Below are 20194 nucleotides of genomic sequence, written 5' to 3'. Positions count from 1 at the left end.
TAAAGATCTTTGGATCGGATCGGATTGGATATTCACGCGCTGGATGTTCACGGAGAAGGTAATGATCGCGGCAAATTGTGTTTTGTGTGAAGGGACTGATAAGTATTTTGAAAAGTGTTTTTGAAAAACCCCAGCAAAGATGCAAAGATCTTCAATACGAATGAATCACCTCATTGATTATGCAAATCAATAAGGTGTTGTGACAAAGCTTGGCTTAAAGATGATGACTCGCGGTGAAATTAAAATGTTTTATTAGTTACTGTGAATGAATCATGTGTAATGCAGATACAAAACCGCAGTTGCAAAGATCAGCTCGGCTCGGCCCACACAACAAAAAATCCACAGTGAAAACAAGTTTTAAAACATTTAACAACCAAGGTTAAAAAACTGCAGAAAACGGCGCCCACGGCGCAATCGCAAAAAATATAATAAAAAACTGCTTTGTTTTAATGACGTTCAGAACAGCTAATAAATTGATTGAATTGCATTTGATAAATGATTAATTTGAAACGTATGCGCGACCTGTGACATCATCGGAGTTTTAAAAAACGATTTTCGAATGCCTGGTGGGCAGATCACGAACTGGTGTTCCGTGCCCTAAAAGGCAACGCCTGCGGTGGCCAGTTTTCAGTGAAGTGTTTAGATTGCGGAGCTATTCCCAAAGGCAAAAAAAATAAACGGAAAATGTTCTTGCTGACCAGGCGTGTTCTGAAAATGTCGTGTAAGACGAGTAAATTGAGCCCGATGTTTACCCTACTGGGAATTGTGTTTGGGGACAGTTCCCTCCAAGCACTGCCATTTGCATGGAGTTAAGGCGGCTAGTATTTCCGTCTCCCCTCCAGAATATATACTTGCTATATTTGCATTTTTTATTGCCAATTACAATTAAGTAATCCATCGATTAGGCGATATGCGGCGTGTTAAGAGCCCCCTCTCTGTAACTCAAGCCCCAGCCTATTTACGAATGCATATACCGTCCGTCTGGATTCATTCGCTCGCCGATTAGACTCCGCCCCCCAGTTTTTGTTTATTCGTTTTCTACTTTTCGCGGCGCACAGAGGCGTAGAACCAGAGGGGCCCGAAATGGAATAATATCTGAACCGATTGGTAAAAGGTGATCTCTTCTATTGGGCATTCCATCCCGTATTTCATACCAATTAATTTTCGTTCATTTTCCCCATGTTGATCTCACACATGTACTATGTATGGCCGAGTGTGTTTAATTAAATTATTTGAAATTACTGAGTCGTGCGGAGCTCTGACTTTTTGCCTCAGCTCTCCACCCCACCCCAAACACCCCTCCCAAATCTTTTGTTGTGTACACGATGTGGGCCAGTCAATTGTTTATGAAGTGCACAGTGGGTATATAGAGCACAGATCTCTATACGACCGGGGGTATCCACTTTAGTTTGGCTATTGTCCATGTGTCTGTGAGCTGTTCGTTTAAACATTTTTTTCCATATACAACTAAATTCTGGTGCTGTTGTTTTTTTTTTATTTTCGCGGATGCTTCGCAAAGCCACTTCACCATGAAGTCAGTCCCCGTCCACATCTATATAGAAATCTTCAGCCCCATCTCCGCACGCATCCATCTTAATTATGACTTTTTTATGATGACAATTTCGGGCTGAGCTTGGGTTAAAGTCGTGTACACACAAAAAACTCCAGTTGTGGACGGACGACCCCGATCACGATCGCTGCTTTTCTGCCACTCCTAAGCATTTTTTAGAATTCAAATATCTGGCTACTTCCCCTTGTTTTTCCAGCCGCCATTTGAAGAGTAAACACTGCCGAACGAACGTCTGTTTTTCATTAAGTGCAGAAAACGCACTAAATTAAGTAAACAAAATCTTCAGTTTGCCAATAAACAGACTTTATGGACAAGTAAATTAGTTTATTATTCTGCAAAATCGCCCACTCGTCAAACATCTATGGGATACCTACAGGACTGGAACCCCATTCGACATGCCAGAATGTATATTGAATGACTTTGGAGATATTCCAGGGCGGCACATAAATCTCCTTTGCCTTTTCTTATCCAGTTCTTGGTGTTGCTGAAACCCCCTCCGTCTGATATATTTGCAGACTATCACAAACATTCCCCCTTGCTTACGCGTGGCTCATTGGGGCGTCGTCGGGACCGATTTGGATTTAGCGACAGGGAGCGGAGAAAGCGAGAAAGGAAGTTATCTTCTGAAAGACGAAGTGTATATACCCTCAACCCCATACAATATATACAAAAATATTTTTTTGCTGTGAGTTTTTGACGTAACACTCGGCTTAAAACTAAAAGTCTGACTGATTTGAAAAGCTCAAAACTAAAGCTGAGAACAAGGCATTTGTAAATCGTTTTTTTAATTGATTCGGACTAAATATATTATTTTTTGGAAAATATTTTTTTTTGGTTTTTCCAAACTAACTAACATTAATAGAATGCACAAATTGTAGTCTGGAAACTGAAAACACTCTTGAACTTGCTTAGAGTTTAGTTATTATTTATATCTGTGTCTGCCAGATTTGTACCATATGCACTCGTATTTGATTTTCTTTCCTTTATACCCGTCGAAAAACATGAGTTTTTTGCAGCTGAGAGTTGTGCAAAACTTCCGTTAAGTGCAATTACTTACTTGCTTTCTTGCTTTTCCTGTGCAAACCTGATCGACGGGTTTTCTTTTGGCCGTCTCCTAGTGCATTCCAAACTCCGGATGCTGCGAAGAATTCGGTTCCTCACTCCTCGGTTCGCTCACTCTAAAAAACGATTCTGCTAATTTCCATTACGCCATTCTGTCAACTGTCGCCTAAGACTTTGGGCCTGAGCTGCGTAAACAATAAAGTTGTTTGTCAATTGGTTTTACAAATAGCCTGGTGGCCAAATACGTAGCACAAACAGAGGGCCCCAAACAGTGGGCCAATTAGGGAAGGTGATTGTGCGATTCTGTTTATCTTATCAGGCGGCCGAACTTGCCACCTGGGGGGGTCATTTACAATACCCAATTTGTTTGCAAAGCCAAACCACTTTGATGGAAGAGCCGCCTTCAACGGATGAGTGGATGTTTCCTGATTACCAATTCTTTGGCCATTGATAAATAATCAGCATTGGCGTATTCAAATTAGCCAGATTTCGACTGTGTGATTAGCCGATTTCTCACACATTTCAAGTATCGGCGCAGAAGAGGAGAACCGAGAATCCCCCAGAAGAAGCCGCCTTGAAATTTACGCAAGAAGCCGCCTATAAATCTCGCGATTTCAGCGCTCCCATCGACTGATCCGCTCCAGGGCTCCTCGGCTCCACCGAAGCCCCCCATCCAGAAGAGTTATCAAAGCGTAAAGCGCAACAAATTGATTGCTAATTGATACTGATGTGTCGATTATTTTATGATTATTCTTTATGATCGTTAGACGTTGATACCCGCGCCGAAACCTGATTCAAATTTGTGGATCACTCGGATTCCGAAACTACTTCGAAACACTCCCCGGGCTCAAGTGCTGCCCCCTTCAACACCACCGACCTTGTCTTGTCTTCGCTGGGATTGTTATAATTTAATAACTACACGGGGGAGCAAATTAAGAGCAAAGTCGGTACCACAGAAACCACTTAAGACGCTTTCTTTAATTGCCCCCAAAACGGAGATTTGCCGCGAAACCTGTAGGGCAGCTTTTGGCTTCGGTTTCGTTTCCAGCTTCGCGTTTATTCCATAAGAAAATGAAAACCATCGTAGCATGAAGCGATGTCAAATGTCCAATCCCAGGCCCATTGTTTTAGCCTCTCAAGGTTCCGGGAACTGGCCAAGAAGTCTGGTGGGGTCAGAAGTTGAGTGAGCAATGCGGGATCTTGCATCACTTCAGACTAGCCGTTACTCATCCGACGCGTGGGGGTAATTACCTAAGAGCCAACCCACATACTGTAGACATTGCTCATCCGCTCCGTTGCCGCTCACTCTTTGCAGACCACACAAATGGACTTTAACAACTGCGGCTTCATCGACCCGCAGGCCCAGCTGGCCGAATCTCTGGCCAAGCGAGACATCCGTCAGTTCGTCGCCGCCCTGGACAGCGGTGCCCAGGCGGATCTGCAGGATGATCGCCACACGAGCATCTACGAGAAGGCGCTTTCCACACCGGGATGTCGGGACTTCATAGAGGCCTGCATCGACCACGGCAGCCAGGTGAACTACGTGAGTAGAGCAACCAGGAGCGAGGCTAGAATCCCAGCTAATCATCTTGTCTAACAGATAAACCAGAAGCTGAACAAGGCCGCCGTCAGCTATGCCGCCGACTCGAGGGATCCCGGCAACCTAGCGGCTCTCCTGAGATACCGCCCTGGGAAGAAGGTCCAGGTGGACAGAAAGTACGGCCAACTCACGCCACTCAACTCGCTGGCCAAGAATCTCACGGAGGAGAATGCCTCGGCGGTGCTATCCTGCATGCAGCTTCTGCTGGACTACGGCGCCTCGCCGAACATCGTGGATCAGGGCGAGTTTACTCCCCTGCATCATGTGCTGAGGAAGAGCAAGGTGCGGGCAGAGAAGCAGGAGCTGGTGCAGCTCTTCCTGGCCCAACCGGAGCTGGACATCGACAGCTATCGGAACGGAGAGGTGCGTCGGCTGCTGCAGGCACAATTCCCGGAGCTTCCACTGCCGGAGGAGCGCCAGACCGGGCCAGAGATCGACAGCCAGACCCTCCACCGCACTCTGCGGGATGGAGACGAAGGACTGTTCGAGCAGCAGTTCGCCGAGTATCTGCAGAGCCACAAGGACGCCGCAGGCTATAAGGACAACCAGCTGAACAGCCACCAGGAGGAGTACTTCAGCCTGCTGCAGGAGAGCATCAAGAGGGGCAGGCAGCGAGCCTTCGAAGCCATTCTAGCGACGAACATCGACATAAACTCGAGACCCGGCAGGCCCAACGAGGCGAGTCTCGTCGAGACGGCCGTAATCTTCGGCAACTGGCAGGCCCTGGAGCGACTGCTGAAGGAGCCCAACCTCCGACTGACCAAGGACTCCAAGCTACTGAATGCGGTGATTGGACGACTTGAGGAGCCACCTTATGATGGCTTCAACCACCAGCGCTGCTTCGATCTGCTCATCGAGAGCGATCGCGTGGATGTTAATGAGGCTGATTCGGGGCGCCTGGTGCCCCTTTCCTACGCGGTGAAGTACCGCAATACGATGGCAATGAAGAAACTGCTGCAGAACGGCGCCTACATTGGCACCAAGAACGTCTTTGGAGCACTGCCGATCAAGGATATGCCAGCGGAGGTGCTCGAGGAGCACTTTGACTCCTGCATCACCACCAACGGAGAGAAGCCGGGTGAACGAAACTTTGAGATCATCATCGATTACAAGAACTTGATGCGGCGGCAGGAGAGGGATTCCAAACCCTCCAACGAAAAGCTGCACGACGAGATGGCCCCCATCGCTTTCATCGCCGAATCCAAGGAGTTTCGGCACCTGCTGCAACACCCGCTGATCTCGAGCTTCCTCTTCCTCAAGTGGCACCGACTTTCCGTGATCTTCTACCTAAACTTCCTGCTCTACTCCCTCTTTACCGCATCCATTATCACCCACACGCTCCTCAAGTTCCACGAGAGCGAGCACAGGGCGCTCACCGCACTATTCGGAGTCCTCTCCTGGCTGGGAATCGGCTACCTCATCGTGCGGGAGGGCATCCAGTGGCTGATGTCGCCGGTTCGCTACTTTTGGTCCATAACTAACATCATGGAGGTGGCTCTGATTATACTATCCATCTGCACCTGCGTTGAGTCAAACTTTGACAAGGAGACGCAGCGAGTCCTGGCAGTCCTTACCATCCTACTGGTCGCCATGGAGTTCTGCCTGCTGGTGGGCTCTTTGCCAGTGCTCTCCATTTCCACCCACATGCTAATGTTGCGCGAAGTCTCCAGCAGCTTTGTAAAGAGCTTCGCACTCTACTCGATCTTCGTCCTGACCTTCAGTCTGTGCTTCTACATCCTCTTCGGCAAGCCAGAAGTCCCAGATCAGTTGGGTAGCACCACGACTCCAGCTCCGGGTCCTGAGAAGGAAGGCGAGAGTGATGGGGACTTCAACACCTTCACCAAGCCCATCGAGGCCCTGATCAAGACCATTGTGATGCTGACGGGCGAGTTCGACGCCAGCGACATCAAGTTCACTAGTATTTACACCTATCTCATTTTCCTGCTCTTCGTGTTCTTCATGACGATTGTCCTGTTCAACCTGCTGAATGGTCTGGCCGTGAGCGATACCCAGGTGAGTTTATATCCAATCCACTTCCGCTTTCCTTGGCTCATCCCGCCTCCGTTATCCTCCCCAGGTTATCAAGGCGCAGGCGGAACTCAATGGCGCCATTTGCAGGACCAATGTCCTGAGTCGCTACGAGCAGGTTCTCACTGGCCACGGACGAGCTGGATTCCTGATGAGCAACCATCTTCTGCAAAGCATCTGCCAACGCCTGATGAACATCTACCCCAACTACCTGAGCCTCCGGCAGATTACTGTGCTGCCCAACGATGGAAACAAGGTGCTCATACCCATGAGCGATCCCTTCGAGCTGAAGACCCTCAAGGGCGACAAGCAGGCCAGCTTCCAGCAGCTGCCCATGAGTGCGAGTGGGGCGCAAAAGAAGCTACTGGACCCGCCGCTAAAACTCCTACCCTGCTGCTGCTCCGTGCTCACCGGAAAGTGCTCCCAAATGGACGGACGGACGGTGAAGTTGGCCCTGGCGGTGATCGACCAGAAGAACAGCGCTGAACAGAGGCGGAGGCAGGAGCAGATCAACGACAGTCGGCTAAAGCTGATCGAACACAAGCTGGAGCAGGTGTTGCAGCTGCTGCAGGATCGGAACTGATTGAGTCCATATATTGCATTGTATGGTAGCTATAGTATTAATCCACCTTTGAGATCGGTTCGCATTTAACCCCTTCAATTCGAAAAGAGACGAGTTAGTCGGAAATTGTTTTTATTAACATACGAGTAATGAAATTGAACAAAACCCTTAATAATTGTCAGTAAGTAAGTAGTATATAATGGTTATATAGACAGTAAATATTGTATAAACGAATATCTTTACTGTACCATTCGTACCCGAGTAAATATTTAATTTCAAATGTTAGATGTACGCTTCTTAGAGTTTTCATTTAGTTATTCCCTTTACTTGGTTTGTGTTTTGATTTGATATGATTCGGTTCAAAATGTGTGTTAGTCACATATTATGGTTAATGGATTCTTAATCTTTACGTTCTGCATCCTCCTCTATGCTATCATAGATCTTTGAGTCAGAGCTGAACTGAGCTAGCGGACCAAATCGAATTTCATGGACCTTTCATAGGGCTAACGAGGCAATCAATGGTAATCGAAATCCGAGTGGAAATTTATGCAAACTATGCGGTAATTTGTTAACAATTTTCAGCCTAATTATTGTTTCGAACGACTTCCGACAGCGGCGGATAAAAAGCTACGGGCCAGAACTCTGATTTGATCCGTTGGAGCGTGTATGGAGCACAGGCCATGATTAAGCTAAGCAAGAATACGAATTATCATTAAACTTTAGTTTTACGCGTTAGCTGGTCTAGCTGCTGTTATTGTTACAGGACTAGGACTAGGACTAGGACCTTAAAAGCGGCAAATTAAAATAATTGACTTAGTTCTCGGAGCGCGCGTTGAACAATCCTACGATTCTGATTCGGTTTATGCTTAGCTCCTGGTTTAAATTGTATTATTCGTCTTCTATTGCTGCTGGTAGCGTGGCCGATGATGAAACGTTTACCCTACCGTTCGTACGTATATATACTTTAATCTCAACAATAAATACGTATATATAAATAAAATCGTGTATTCTGTAAGGCATGCCTAATTAAACCAGCCGTATTGCTAACTATAGGTATATATTTGTGTACTTTATGTGTTCCTGCACCTTGCATCCATCCCGGGAGCTCATCCAAATGTCCTGCCTGCGAAGGCCGTGAGCTTTAAATGCATAGGATTCTGTCCTCTGTTTCCTCGGTTTCACTTGGTTCGTTTTGCTATTGGCTTGACTTGACTGGGAGCAAAGCATCTTCTACTGCGGTAACGAGTACGTTTCGGTAATATCTAAGAGCTAAGTTGTCGTTAATGTGGCCTGCCTGCTGTTAATTTGAGTTTTTGTCTCGGTAACGATGCGTCTATTTAATTGAATTTGCCTCATTCATTTTATTGTCGTTATACTCTATGACTAAATTAAACATCCCACATCATTGCATCGCTCCGACTGGTCTCGCCTCGCTCGTAATATCTTTTTAATCGATTTTTGTTGGAGATACATAACTAAAATTAAAGCTTTTCTCTTTTTTTGTTGCATTTTTTGTTTTGTGGTTGGATGAGGTTCTATTGCTATTTCGTTACCATTATCATAATCGTTTTTCGTTTATGTACAATCGAATACGAGTACGTACCAATATTAAATATCACTTAATTGACGAGTGTTTGGTTTTTGTCTGTTGTTGGTTTTCTTTTTTCCATTGTTAACAATTCTAATTAAAAATTATGACCTTAGTTGTTTTATTTTCTGTGTAAAAATTGCAGTTAAAATCACAATTAAGTTGTTGTGTGTTCATTTGGTTATTTGTTCCTGGAGAAAACGATTTAGTTGGTACCATAGAATTTCAATTTACTATCAATCGCTGTCTGATTGTCTGTTGTTAAGTTATGAAAGTAGAGTAAGAGTAGCGTAGACCCGACTTGTGTCGAGTGGAGTGCCCTGAATGGGGCGGGTGTGCATAAGTATTTCGGTATCTCGGTATTTGTTCATATTCTCCCGCTTGGAGAACTCAACTCCTTAGACTGTTCGATGTTTTAACTTAATGCGATCACAATGGAGACTTAAGAGAGAGAACAACACTTAAAAAGTAACAAAACAAGGCGAGTTTCTTGGAAACTTGGCCCGACCCAACCATTATCAAAGTCGTACAAAGAAGTCGAGTGTAAATTGTAAATTATCTTGCTAAAATAGATTTCTTGTGGAAGCTTGTGGGTTGTTCTTTGTATAGGAGAGCACACTTCTTGCATTTGCTTGTTGCTTGCTTTTGATTCGCTTGTTTCGGCTATACTTAATCGGAAATAAGCTAAATTAAGTTCACAATCATAAAAATTCTTCTCAGTGGTACATAGGTAGGACTGCTGATTGATTTCGGGTTTCCTTGGATTGGATTGATAACGATTGCGATTATAGTGCAGTGTAGTGGCTAGATCCCGACTGGGATTAGGTTCGATTTAAATATGTGAGTGTGTGTTCAGAGTACAAAATCACTTGACATTGTTTTTGGCTTAGTTCTTACTGTTGGATTGGATTCGATTCCATTCGATTGGATTAGATGTAGCAGAGAAAGAGCGAAGGGGATCGGGGAGGAGCCATAAGATATGTACAATACAATATAATAATAATCAAATCTACTAATACTTCGCTTTTGTACTTCGAACAATCGGTAATGGATAATATTCGCTATGGTATTCGTATTGGTAATCGGCAATTTGATGCGCTATCGTAACGAAAAACCTTTATAAATATTTCAATAAATTGTCTCTAACTAATGTCATATGTCTGTAACTACAGCTCTTTAACTAGCTCTTTAGTTTAAAATACTTCCTTTGGCATATGTACACAATGTATTTAGATACTATTCACATATACCTTCGTATATGCGGTCGATATAATTGAGAAATCAAACACTACAGTTATGAGCCTAGGTCTAACCGCGATAGTTAGTTACACATGTAATGTATGCAAGTAATGCCAATCTCTATGGTATTGTATAGTTCAAAACAACCTTCGAAAATGTTCAAGAAAGTCGGCCCACGGCAAAGGGGGATATGGAATGGCCGTGTGCAACACCTCGCCTTCGTTCTCCCCCTTGGAGTGGGCAAACCGATCTGACGACTACGACTAAATCGGGCAGTAAACTACCGACGAATCTCCTCCTCCTCTTCCTCAATTCTGATTGTGACCATAACCATGATGATGGTAATTCCGACCGACTCCTTCGGACTTTTGATTTGATTCGAGTACTACAACGGTTTAATGCACGTTCTTGTTAACATAGTTAATATTGATTTCCTCCTTAAATTGATATTGTATGTATAAATTTGGATAGCTCCGTATCTGTATCTGTATATGTGTATATATGTATGTATATCGTATAAAGCGACTAGTATATAATTATATAGGTAATCGACTATGATAACAAAGGGCGATCTTAGGCGATCCCCCTGCCTAAGCCTAAGAAACTACGAGTTCTGACACAAATGCGCACAGGAATCGGCATCGAATACGCACTCAGACTGGAGGTTGTCAGCTTGGACGCCGCGTCGAAGGAGCGGCTGCCGATGCCGCCGACGACGAGGAGGACGAGCTGCTCCTGGCGCTGCTGGTGCTGCTGCTGCTGCTGCCACTGCTCTTGCTGCCACTGGTGGACCGTTGCTCCGTTTCCCGCTGTGGAATGTTGACCGGAGGTCATCTCTGTCTGTCTGGAAGTGCTTCGTCCAGCGCTTCTTTCTCCTCCTCCTCCTCCGCTTCATCCCTGTCGGGATTGTAGTCGTAGAACACCTGCGATGTGTCGCCCTGGACATTCACATCGATGGGCGCATCCACGTCCTCAATGGCAGCCGCAAACTCGGTGCTGAAATCACCGCGCGGCGGATCCTTGGGACTGTCCACCATAATCTGGACTGTGGGCATCGCGCACGTGTCCATGGTGCTGCTCTCCACGGAGCCCGTGCTGATGCGTATCTGAGGCGGCGCCTGCTTGGCCAGCCTGTCCAGGCCACAGCCAATGCCGTTTCCATTTCCGGGGGAGGACGGGCTGCTGCTCTCGTCCTCCTCCTTGTACTCCTCGCTCTCGCGGTGGACCAGCACGTGGACCAGGGTGGCGTTGTCCGGTCGCAGGCTCAGGGAGTGCGGATGCGTCTGCTGGTCCGGCGACGGCCTGGTGACGATCACCTCGGGGGCCGGCGCCTCGGCTGGAAGGCGGCAAAAGAGGAGGACTTTAGTGGGCTGCTCAAGGGGGGGATAGCAAGTACAATTCACACATACAGACAAAAGCGTTCTTGTTTACTCTTAAAGCGCTTTGTGCTGACAAACCTCTTTCTAGGGGCGGTTTCTTGCGTATGAAACTAGAGGCGCGCTTACGTGAGGGAATCGCCGCCGACCCACCCCCCACCGCCTGATGTCGGTCGCTGTCGGAGGCGGAGGCTGCTGGGCCACACCCAGTGGCTCCCAGTGGGGCGGAGGCGGTGGAGGAGGTCGTGCCAGAGGTGGAGGCGGAGGCTGAGGTGGTGTTGGTCGTGTTGTTGTTCATAGCGGCTGTCGTGGGTGAAAGGCACGCATTAGTGTCGGGCAGTAGTGGTGGCACAACGCACAAGTACGAAGGTTGTGTGGACAGACAGGTAGGTCAGATAGACAGATATAGATCGAGATATAAGAGATAGAGAGATCGCAGCGAGTAACGGTTGATGAGTCAAGAACGTAAGCTTATAACTAGGAATGCATATTGGTTTCGATGGAATGCATCTTGATGGAGAGATAAAGCCACAAACATGTGAGGTTGATACTGACTGAGATTCAGAGTGTGGTGCAGAGGTGGCTCAAGGTGCTGGCTATGTACAGAGAGTATTTACAAATAGCGCAAGAGTCGTGAATGGGTGAGGTTGGGTGGTTTTGGGCGGTTGGCGGGTAATTAGGTCGAGTGGAAAGTGGGTGGGTGAGTAGGCACTTGTCAATAATTACTTTTTCTATGTACTGAAGGTGAGGTTAAGCTGTCATCGACAGCATCCTGATGACGCAAAAAGAAATTATAAAAGCTTCGGCGACGACTTGCTCTAGGCGCTTCCACAAATATGCTACCGCTAATAATAGTAATAGTTTAGTAGTTGGAATAACAGTAACAATCATAAGCATAAATTTCATTTATCTGGATGTAGAATGTTGGGTTTTGGGTTTTGGGTTTTAGGTTTCAGGTAGGTCGGTAGTTCACATATAAAAGTCGAGGATTGTTTCGTTTCAACGATAGCTGCAATTTTTTGACGAAGTAACAAAGGAAGAAGGTAAAGCTTTCGACACTAAAGAAGCTGTACATCGTTATGAATGGCAATGAAAATTGATTTTGGATGAGATTTCGATTTCGACTTGGAGATCCAATTACCTGGTGACATGTTCGGTAAGCTACGTTTAGGGTTTAAACTAGATGAGAGTACTTATTGATAGCCAAACTATGTTAACGATCTAGATAAGGGCAAGCAACCAATCAAAATGAACTCAAATTGCGCATTCACGTGTCCATCGGCCATCATTCGGCCGTTCGGCGAGTCGGGTGAAGTCGGAGTGGGTGGATTCTACGGATTGGTTTCAAAGGAATAGGCCGCTACTTACAAATGATCTTATTATAGGCATTTACTCGAATGTTACAAAACTGCAATTAGCTGTGGTTCTTGTTCTGATAATTGTTGTTGAATAGTAGTTGAATAGAGAGTTGCTGTAGAGAACTTCTGACGGCAAATGAGTTTTTGACAGACTTTGCTTGCGTTCGCTTAAATGAGCTGAGTTGCGAGTTGAGAGTCGAGTTTGGATGGATATACTAGATAGAATACGTAAATAGGTCGACTGGTACGAGTACTGGATAGTTGTTTAAGTTCAATAGATACATATACTTAGTCTAGTTGAATATACAACGAGTATGGATGAGTTATAGTCGAGAACTAAAAACGAAGTTGTTAAGTTAGCTTGTTGTTGCATTTGTTTTGATACTGATATACTGATACTGATATTTTGGTTTCTGATTGTTGTCTGTTGTAAGATTTAAGATTGTACGTAGTAAGTAGTAGGTTATTGCTGGCCAGCTAAGCTAAGCAGCTGATGGAGATGGGAGTTGCCTTTACCTAGGTAATTCAAGCCACTAGGCTGCGAGCCACTTCTGAGAACGGCAGTGACCATGTCTGCGAGCAGGGACTCATAGTTTAAGGAGATACAAGAGGATTTGCTAGAAATAGGGCTTAAGTTCATATACACTGTGGACACACAAAACGTTAATTTATCGATGCAGATCGACGGTTATGTTCTTGTTGGTATGCATGTTATATGGTGGCATGAGCACATGGGAAGCCTTTCGTTTTCGTCTAAAAATTGCATTTCAAATTCATCGCAGCCATGAAACACAAACATACATGGAATGGCTACGTGTCAGTGTTCTTGGGTGTGTGTATGTTTGTTGTGTGTGTGTCAGGTGTCAGTGTGGTAGTGGGTGGGTGGGTGGTCTGGCGGTGAGGTGATGATAACTACCGTTTGCCCAGCTCGTCGCTCTGTTGCTTGATGTCCTTGACTACGTCGTCGGCCCCCGAGACGAGCATGAGTGGGAGGTTCAGCCAGGGTCCGGCCAGTTCACTGAGGTCGGAGGCGTCCGAGGCACGCGAGGATTTGCGGGACGAGGCCCGACTAGAGCAGGCGGTGCCACGTCGACTCACCTGGAATGAATCGTATGTAATTAGCAGGTGAAGGCTAGATAGCAGCATTATCACTTACCTGGAGGTGGAAGAAGTTCAGGGCAGAGAGCTTCGATTGCCATCCGCCTGGGCTGGAGGTTTGAGTGGCACTGTCCCCGGAGTTGGAGCGCTCCTTCTCCCGCTTTCGCCTGTGAAGAGACACCACCAAAAGATTAGAAACACTCAAAGGGGTCGGACAGAGAGGCTCGTTGCTAGAATGCTAGGGGAGGTGAGGTTATTGGCTGGTGTGGTAATTGTAGTACCGCAAATACTCCTTCCAGCCCGTCTGAATGGTCTTAGCCGCCTTTTCCTGGCGCTTCCAGATCCGCGTCGACGAAACAATTTCCAATTCTTTGCGCGTTGGAAACTGTTTCTTGAACTTGACATCCATTTGTTCCTGCAACTGTTTGAAGTTATCGGTCTCCTCGACATGACCTAGCACGTGCTTCACGAGCGCGTGCAAAATGTCGAGACAGTGTATTTTATTGCCCTTAGAGATGGGCAGATTAAATGACACTAAAGCGACATTATTGGGCTTCGAGATGCCCAATGGTGGATCGAGAGAGGCAATAAAATCGGACAGTTGCGAGAAGTGTATAAATTGGGTGGCATGTGGATCATATCTGCAAGTAAATCATTTCGAATCAGTTCAGCATTGTGTCTTCAAATAGTTCGCCATCGAGATCCTATGGCTGCGGCCTACTGCCAGGGAGAGTACACCTACTTGGACCAGCGAATGTAGAACATTTCCAGATCGTCCTCGACGATGCCGATCTCCTCCTCCTGGTGCGCCTGATTGAAGTTCTCCAGGATGATGGCAATGTACATGTTGATCACAATCATGTAGCTGATGATGATGAAGCTCGTGAAGTAGGTGATGGCCAGCAGCGGGTGGCCGCAGTTCCCGTTCGTCTGGCCGTGGATGAAGGGATCGCAGTCCGGGGGCTGGATCATCAGCGACTCGAGCACGTCGTTCCACCCGGCGGAGGTCATCAGCCGGAACAGCAGCTGCATGCTGCGCCCGAAGGTCTGGAAGTTTACCATGTCGTCGAGGGCGCCCTGGAGCTTGACGTGTCCGAAGAGCGACATGCCCAGGATGGCGTAGATGAAGGTGATCAGTCCCAGCAGGGCGCCGATGTTGAAGAGGGCGGGCAGCGACACCACGAGGGCGAACAGAAGCTTCCGGATGCCCTTGGCGGCCTTGATGAGCCGCAGGATGCGTCCGATGCGGAAGACTCGCACCACGCGCAGCAGCGTCGGACTGATGGGCAGGTCTATCATGATGTCCTCCATCAGGATGCCGAAGATGGAGGCCAGCACCAGCAGGAAGTCGAACACGTTCCACGGCACCGTAAAGTAGTGGTAGCGCAGGCCGACGATCTTCACAATGGCCTCTGTGGGAATAAAATCTGTGATAACCAGGAAGGAAACCCCTTTCCAATCACTTACCCAGACCAAAAACGGTGGTGAAGAAGGCGTTGCTCACTTCCAGAATGAAGAAGACCGCATGCGGCTGATCGTAGTGCTCGATGCCCATGGTAAGCATATTAAGAAATATCAGTACAAAGATCGCGATCTCGAACCTGCACATCACGAAAGTGGATTTTGATTAAAGTCTTGTATTTGTTATTTTTACTAAACTTCGGCCTGGCCGAAGTCGCGGTGCTCCGAAAAAATTCAGAAAGAAGGGAATTATGTACAGGCATTGTGGGGAGCACCGTTTTATAGTACATAGAATTATTAAGTAAACTATATCTAAAGCTAACTATGTATTTACATGCTGGTTGTACACACAGGGAGTGAGTTCTTAGGGGACGGCCAATCGAGAGGCCAAAGGACAGCTACTCATCCCATAGATAGAACATGCCCAGAGTGCGGAAAGTTCGATATTCCGGATAATATCTAAATTGTATAGGTCGGTCATAGCATATCATAGCAAAAGGTGCTCTACAGAACTTCAAGAAGTATGCATTTGAATAGGATACAGAGTACAGAATACAGAATACAGATTACAGATTACAGAAGATAGAGGCATTTTTGACGGTGTTTGCTTTGGGGACAAGCACCGGATTGGACCAAAAATGCCGGGAATCACAAGTGTTTAAATGAGTTTTATCACCAAATCAGAAACATTCTATAGAAGTGTTATGGTCCTAGCCGAGAGATAACTACGCGTTGGTTAGTTAGCATACGAGTTAGTACAAGAGTTAAACTTAGTTTCAGAGAGACAGAGTAGGACTAATAGTAATAGTAAGTACAAACTATAAGTAAGAATACGTAATTTGCTGGTCTTAGATTGAGATTGGTTGATTCAGGGGTTGATTGACGGGTTTGTTTACCTTCTCGAATTGGATAAATCATAAAACATAGCTAAAAAATGATTTATAGGTCGCTTAATAACTTTCTGTGGTTTCTTTCGTCCCAATTTTTTCATAGCCGTGTAATAGTGTTTTTGAGATTCGGTGAGAAACATTTCCAACACTCCGCCTTCATACTATAAAAGTGATGAGAATAGAATGAACATTTAATTATATATATACAATCCACAGTTATGTAACACACTAAGCGGTATGCTAAACGTATTCTATGAACAATTCGGCAAAACATTGCAACACAATAACACGGTTAGAGATACACATAATGACGGCGTTTTGAACGGAATACAGCATACGGAATACGGCAATACAAATCAGAGATGGATCGAGATGGAGGTGGGTAGCGTATGTACAGGTGATTCACGTGTGGATGCAGAGAAGCTGAGCTGCGGAGCAGTAGCAGGAGCAGGAGCATAGGCCAATGGACTTACCTTCTTCTTGAGCATGTTGAAGTTATCAATGATAACTCCAATGAACAGATTGAGTGTGAAGAACGATCCGCACACAATAAATATAACAAAATAAATATAAGCATATAGGTTGGCCTCCCGCTGCGGCTGCAGGTCCACTCCGCGAGCGTCGACGGCGTCGGCCATCACCTCCATCCAGCCCTCGAAGGTGGCCACTTGCAGGAGGGCCAGGTAGCCCATGCCCACGTGGTCGAAGGTGATCTTGGAGTTGATCCACGTGTAGTTCTGTTCGATGCAGTCCCACTTGTCGTTCACCTCCTGCAACACGCATAGATTAGTTAAATGCTCGGCCTGCTGGGGTGGAGCTACATCTGATTCTCCCCCAAGGAAAAATACTCACAGTAATCGGCAGCAACTCGCCCATCTCATTAACGCACTTGAAAAATTTACCACCAAAGAACTGAACACCCATTATTGAGAATATCAACCAAAAAACTAAACAAACCAAGAGTACATTGAAAATTGATGGTATTGCATACATGAGAGCGTTTACTACAATCCGCATTCCTTGCCACCTGGAATAGAAATGGACGATGAAATGCTAGAAATTACGGGATTACGGACGCAGGTCGTCTCAACTGTGCCGGAGCCGTGCTATGATGGGTATACGTATACAGATGAATGGGTGGCGGAGTGGATCTCTGCTTAGTCAACTATTTAGCTATCTTAGGATTACAACGTATATATATGTACATGTGAAGTTATCTACAATTTACAAGTTAAACAGAAGCAGAAGTCTAGACTTCAGCTACAGACTACACAGATTCGAGGACGAGGACAAGGACGGAGGCGAGGACGATGCAATGCGTGTTCTACGAGTACGTATTTGTATTTCTATTCGAAATCCATAAAGAAGACGAGATTGTATTAAACACTGCACACGGCTTGGATCGCATCGCTCGGTCTGACCAACTCCTCCCCGGAAAAAGAGACACAGAGATCAGTAGAGATCAGTAGAGACAGAGGAAGAACGAGAAGCAGAGGCTGAGTTCCTACGCAGAGAGCTTTCTTCACCGGATGCACGGATGAGTAGTAGGTCGTGGTGCAGCCTATCGAGAGATCCCAGTCGCTGGGTCAACTTACCGAGAGATGGCTCTCAGCGGACGCAAGGCTCGTAAGGTGCGCAGCGAGCGCAGGACCTTCAAGTTCTCGTTCTCCTCAATGAGCAGCGAGAAAACCGACACCTGGAGGGGATAACAACTAGGTTACAACTACTCCTTTAAATACAATCCAAAAATGCACTCACAAACACAATGATAAAGTCTAGTATCGTCCAGAAGCTGGTAAAGTACTTGGAGAAGCCCAGGGCCAGCCACTTGAGGATCATCTCCACGACGAATATCAGGCAGAAGGAGAAGTTGATCCAGTACAGCACGCGCTTCAGCGTCTTGTTCTTGTCCAGGTTGATGTCCTCGAAGCAGAGCGTGATACTCGACGCAAAGATCAGCACCAGCACAAACCACTCAAAGGCCGGAGTATCGACAACCGTCAAGACAGCCGTCCTCACGCGCGTCCAGTGCTTGGCGCTCTGCGTGTCCATGCAGCTCATGAACCAGGGGCAGCGGAAGTAGAAGCTGAAAGGGGTTCGAGTTAGAATCAAACAGTTATACAGGACAGCGGCATACTTACTGATCGTAGCACTTCTGGGGGAAACAGTCGTCGGGCACCTTTGGCGGCTTCGCGGCCCCGTAGCTCGGAAAAGTCATGGGATCATTGTAAGCTCCCTGCGAGTTACGTCTCCCACCGACAGTGAGATCGTCTACGTAGGAAACCAAACAATGCCATGGTTTTTCGGTCAGTCTCGTGAATGCCGACGGCTTCTGGGCGGCCTCTGGCGGCGCCGCCGACTGGGACTGCTCAGTCTTGTGGGCCATGGCCAGGGCCAAGGCCGAGCTCGTGTCGGCCGCTCCCGAGCTGTGCGACTCGGTGCGCGCGGACTGGAAGGATGCGGCTTTGTCTAGCGTCGATTGTAGATGCTCCGGGCGTCGCCGTTGCCCAGCGTGTGCCTGCGAGTGGCCATGGGCGTGGGCATGGGCGTGGGCGTGGCCGTGAGTGGGTGCTGCTTGGATGCTCGTGGCATGAAAGTGCTGCTGGTGCTCGGTGAGAGCAGCCAGCGGCGGGGTGGTCTTTAGCGATGAAATTTGCGCCAGTGTCGGTGGCTCGATGCTCGATTTCAGGGAGGTGGGCGGAGTGGCGGGAACGGCGGGGGGCGTGGCCATGCCCAGCTTCTGCTTCTGGATGAGGAGGTTTTCGTACGAGTTGGTGCTCTTCAGCGAGAGGCTGTCCAGGCCCAGCTGTTCGTGGCCGTGGAGAAACTTGCGCGGCATCTTCTCCGACTCGATGCGCAGTGTGGAGATGGGCTTCTCCTCCTCGGGCAGCTCCTCCACGCGCTCGATGAGGGAGAGGCGCTTGAAGCGGTCGAACTGCACCGTAAAGGGGTCGATCTTGCGACGCAGAAAAGGAGATTGACTGGGCTGGCTGGTCGCCTGGCTGGCGCTGGTGGCTGCCACCGCCATGGCCTCCATGGCCACGAAGGGGGCGTGGATTTGATCACAGATTTTGCGTATCTCGTTCGAGATGCTGAAGTCCTCGTCGATCTTTCGCTGCTTCTCCAGGCTGCGTCGCTTCAGCTTCACAGACTGGCGCTGGGCGGCTGCGCTCACGGACTGCGAACGTCGCGGCACGCTGGACAAATCGTAGCTGTCGTAGGGATTCAACGGGTGCACCACCTCGTCGGCGGCCGAGCGCTCCGAAGCGCCCGTTATAATGGCAATGTGCTCCATAATGGCCTTGGTGGCCTCGTCAGCTGCCGGCGAGGGCTCAGAAAGGTTGGAAAGCTTGCGCTCCAGCGAGGTGGTCGAACGCTTGATCTCCTCCAGCTCCTTCTCGAAGCTCTGGATAATGTTGTCGAACTCAGAGTGCTCGACGAGGGCCTCGCTCTCCGGCTGACCCAACTGACTGGAGGGCCGTCGGGACCGCATGGCGTTCGAGATGCGACTCAGGTTGGTGCCCTTCTCGTCCTCCGCCTCCTGCAGGAACTGGAAGAGTTCCTTTTGGTCGCAGTTGAGCAGCTCCTCGCGCAGATTGCCCTGCTGCGACAGCAGTTCGTCCTGCTCGATCGATATGGAGTTCAGGGACTGGCCACTCGAGTGCCGCCGCATCTCGGCCTCCTCCGACTTGAGCAGTGATCGCTGCGACTGTCCGCTGGATTGCGACAGGCGATCGAGCGACTTGCGGTAGCTGGGCGATCGCGTCAGCAGGGACTTCTGGTACTTGAGGTACGCCTCGTCGTGCTCCTCACTGCCGTAGCGCCGCGAGGAGTTGTCCTGCAGAGAGTCGCCGCGGTTGAAGGAGCCGCAGCCGCTGCGCTGATCATTTGCGGCGTAGGGATCCGTGTCCGTGGAGTTGTACTGACCCAGCAGGCGCAGCTCGATGGACTCTGTGTAGGTGGCCTCGTCGCGCGAATCGTTCTGCTGAGTGCTCACGCCCGAGGATATTTGGTGCTGCAGCCGGCGCTCCGCTTGGGCGAACGGCGTCAGGTTTTGATTGCCGTTGCCGTTCCCACTTCCATTTCCATTCCCGTTGACGGACGGAAAGGCAGCGGCAGCGGCGGCCATCATAGCGCTCTCGTAGGTCGGTGGCAACGAGTCTGACGTGGGTGGCAGTGGATGGGCCTGCAGCTGGATCTGCTCTGGCAAGTCTCCCGTGTCATCGTACTCGAGACCATCGACAATCGTGTGCAAGCCGTCGTGCAGGGGGATCTGGAAGCCAAAATCGGAGCCGGAGACGGGCCTGTTCATAGACTCCTGAAGAACAAATAGGTGGGTTAAATTGGGTGGAATTATCTAGT

General features: G+C 48.0%; 2 protein-coding genes across 3 annotated transcripts in view; one reads left to right on the top strand and one right to left on the bottom strand.

Annotated features, from left to right (window-relative positions):
• The first annotated feature begins 15 nt into the window (after positions 1-15).
• Positions 16-7113, top strand: pain (transient receptor potential cation channel family member painless). 2 transcript variants are annotated; one of them, XM_070212723.1, is made up of 4 exons: positions 16-58; positions 3948-4175; positions 4233-6245; positions 6310-7113. In XM_070212723.1, exons 1-4 carry the CDS (start codon positions 44-46, stop codon positions 6841-6843), a joined length of 2790 nt encoding a protein of 929 aa, XP_070068824.1. In that variant the 5' UTR covers positions 16-43; the 3' UTR covers positions 6844-7113. The 2 variants fall into 2 exon arrangements, with proteins under 2 accessions (XP_070068824.1, XP_017010373.2); XM_017154884.3 differs by lacking the exon at positions 16-58 and adding an exon at positions 3391-3875.
• Positions 6938-20194, bottom strand: part of NaCP60E (Na channel protein 60E) — a 31353-nt gene continuing 18096 nt past the window's right edge. The window contains exons 12-25 of the mRNA XM_070212722.1: positions 17974-20150; positions 17591-17918; positions 17428-17528; positions 16685-16859; positions 16306-16602; positions 15839-15993; positions 14949-15082; positions 14224-14893; positions 13763-14122; positions 13540-13648; positions 13300-13481; positions 12900-13000; positions 11059-11328; positions 6938-10985 (exon numbers count right to left, since the gene is read on the bottom strand). Of these exons, the coding sequence (XP_070068823.1) occupies positions 10480-10985; positions 11059-11328; positions 12900-13000; positions 13300-13481; positions 13540-13648; positions 13763-14122; positions 14224-14893; positions 14949-15082; positions 15839-15993; positions 16306-16602; positions 16685-16859; positions 17428-17528; positions 17591-17918; positions 17974-20150 (5565 nt within the window). The 3' untranslated portion in view covers positions 6938-10479. The remainder of the gene's footprint in view (positions 10986-11058; positions 11329-12899; positions 13001-13299; positions 13482-13539; positions 13649-13762; positions 14123-14223; positions 14894-14948; positions 15083-15838; positions 15994-16305; positions 16603-16684; positions 16860-17427; positions 17529-17590; positions 17919-17973; positions 20151-20194) is intronic.

This window comes from Drosophila takahashii, chromosome 2R (assembly GCF_030179915.1).
Source record: "Drosophila takahashii strain IR98-3 E-12201 chromosome 2R, DtakHiC1v2, whole genome shotgun sequence".
Lineage (NCBI taxonomy): Eukaryota > Metazoa > Arthropoda > Insecta > Diptera > Drosophilidae > Drosophila > Drosophila takahashii.
This window is presented reverse-complemented; position numbering and strand designations above follow the sequence as displayed.

What these genes read in the sequence shown, in the direction of transcription:
- pain (XM_070212723.1), top strand. An exon ending in ACGGCAGCCAGGTGAACTAC is followed by an intron (nt 4,176 to 4,232) that starts GTGAGTAGAGCA and finishes CTTGTCTAACAG; the next exon opens with ATAAACCAGAAGCTGAACAA. An exon ending in TGGCCGTGAGCGATACCCAG is followed by an intron (nt 6,246 to 6,309) that starts GTGAGTTTATAT and finishes TATCCTCCCCAG; the next exon opens with GTTATCAAGGCGCAGGCGGA.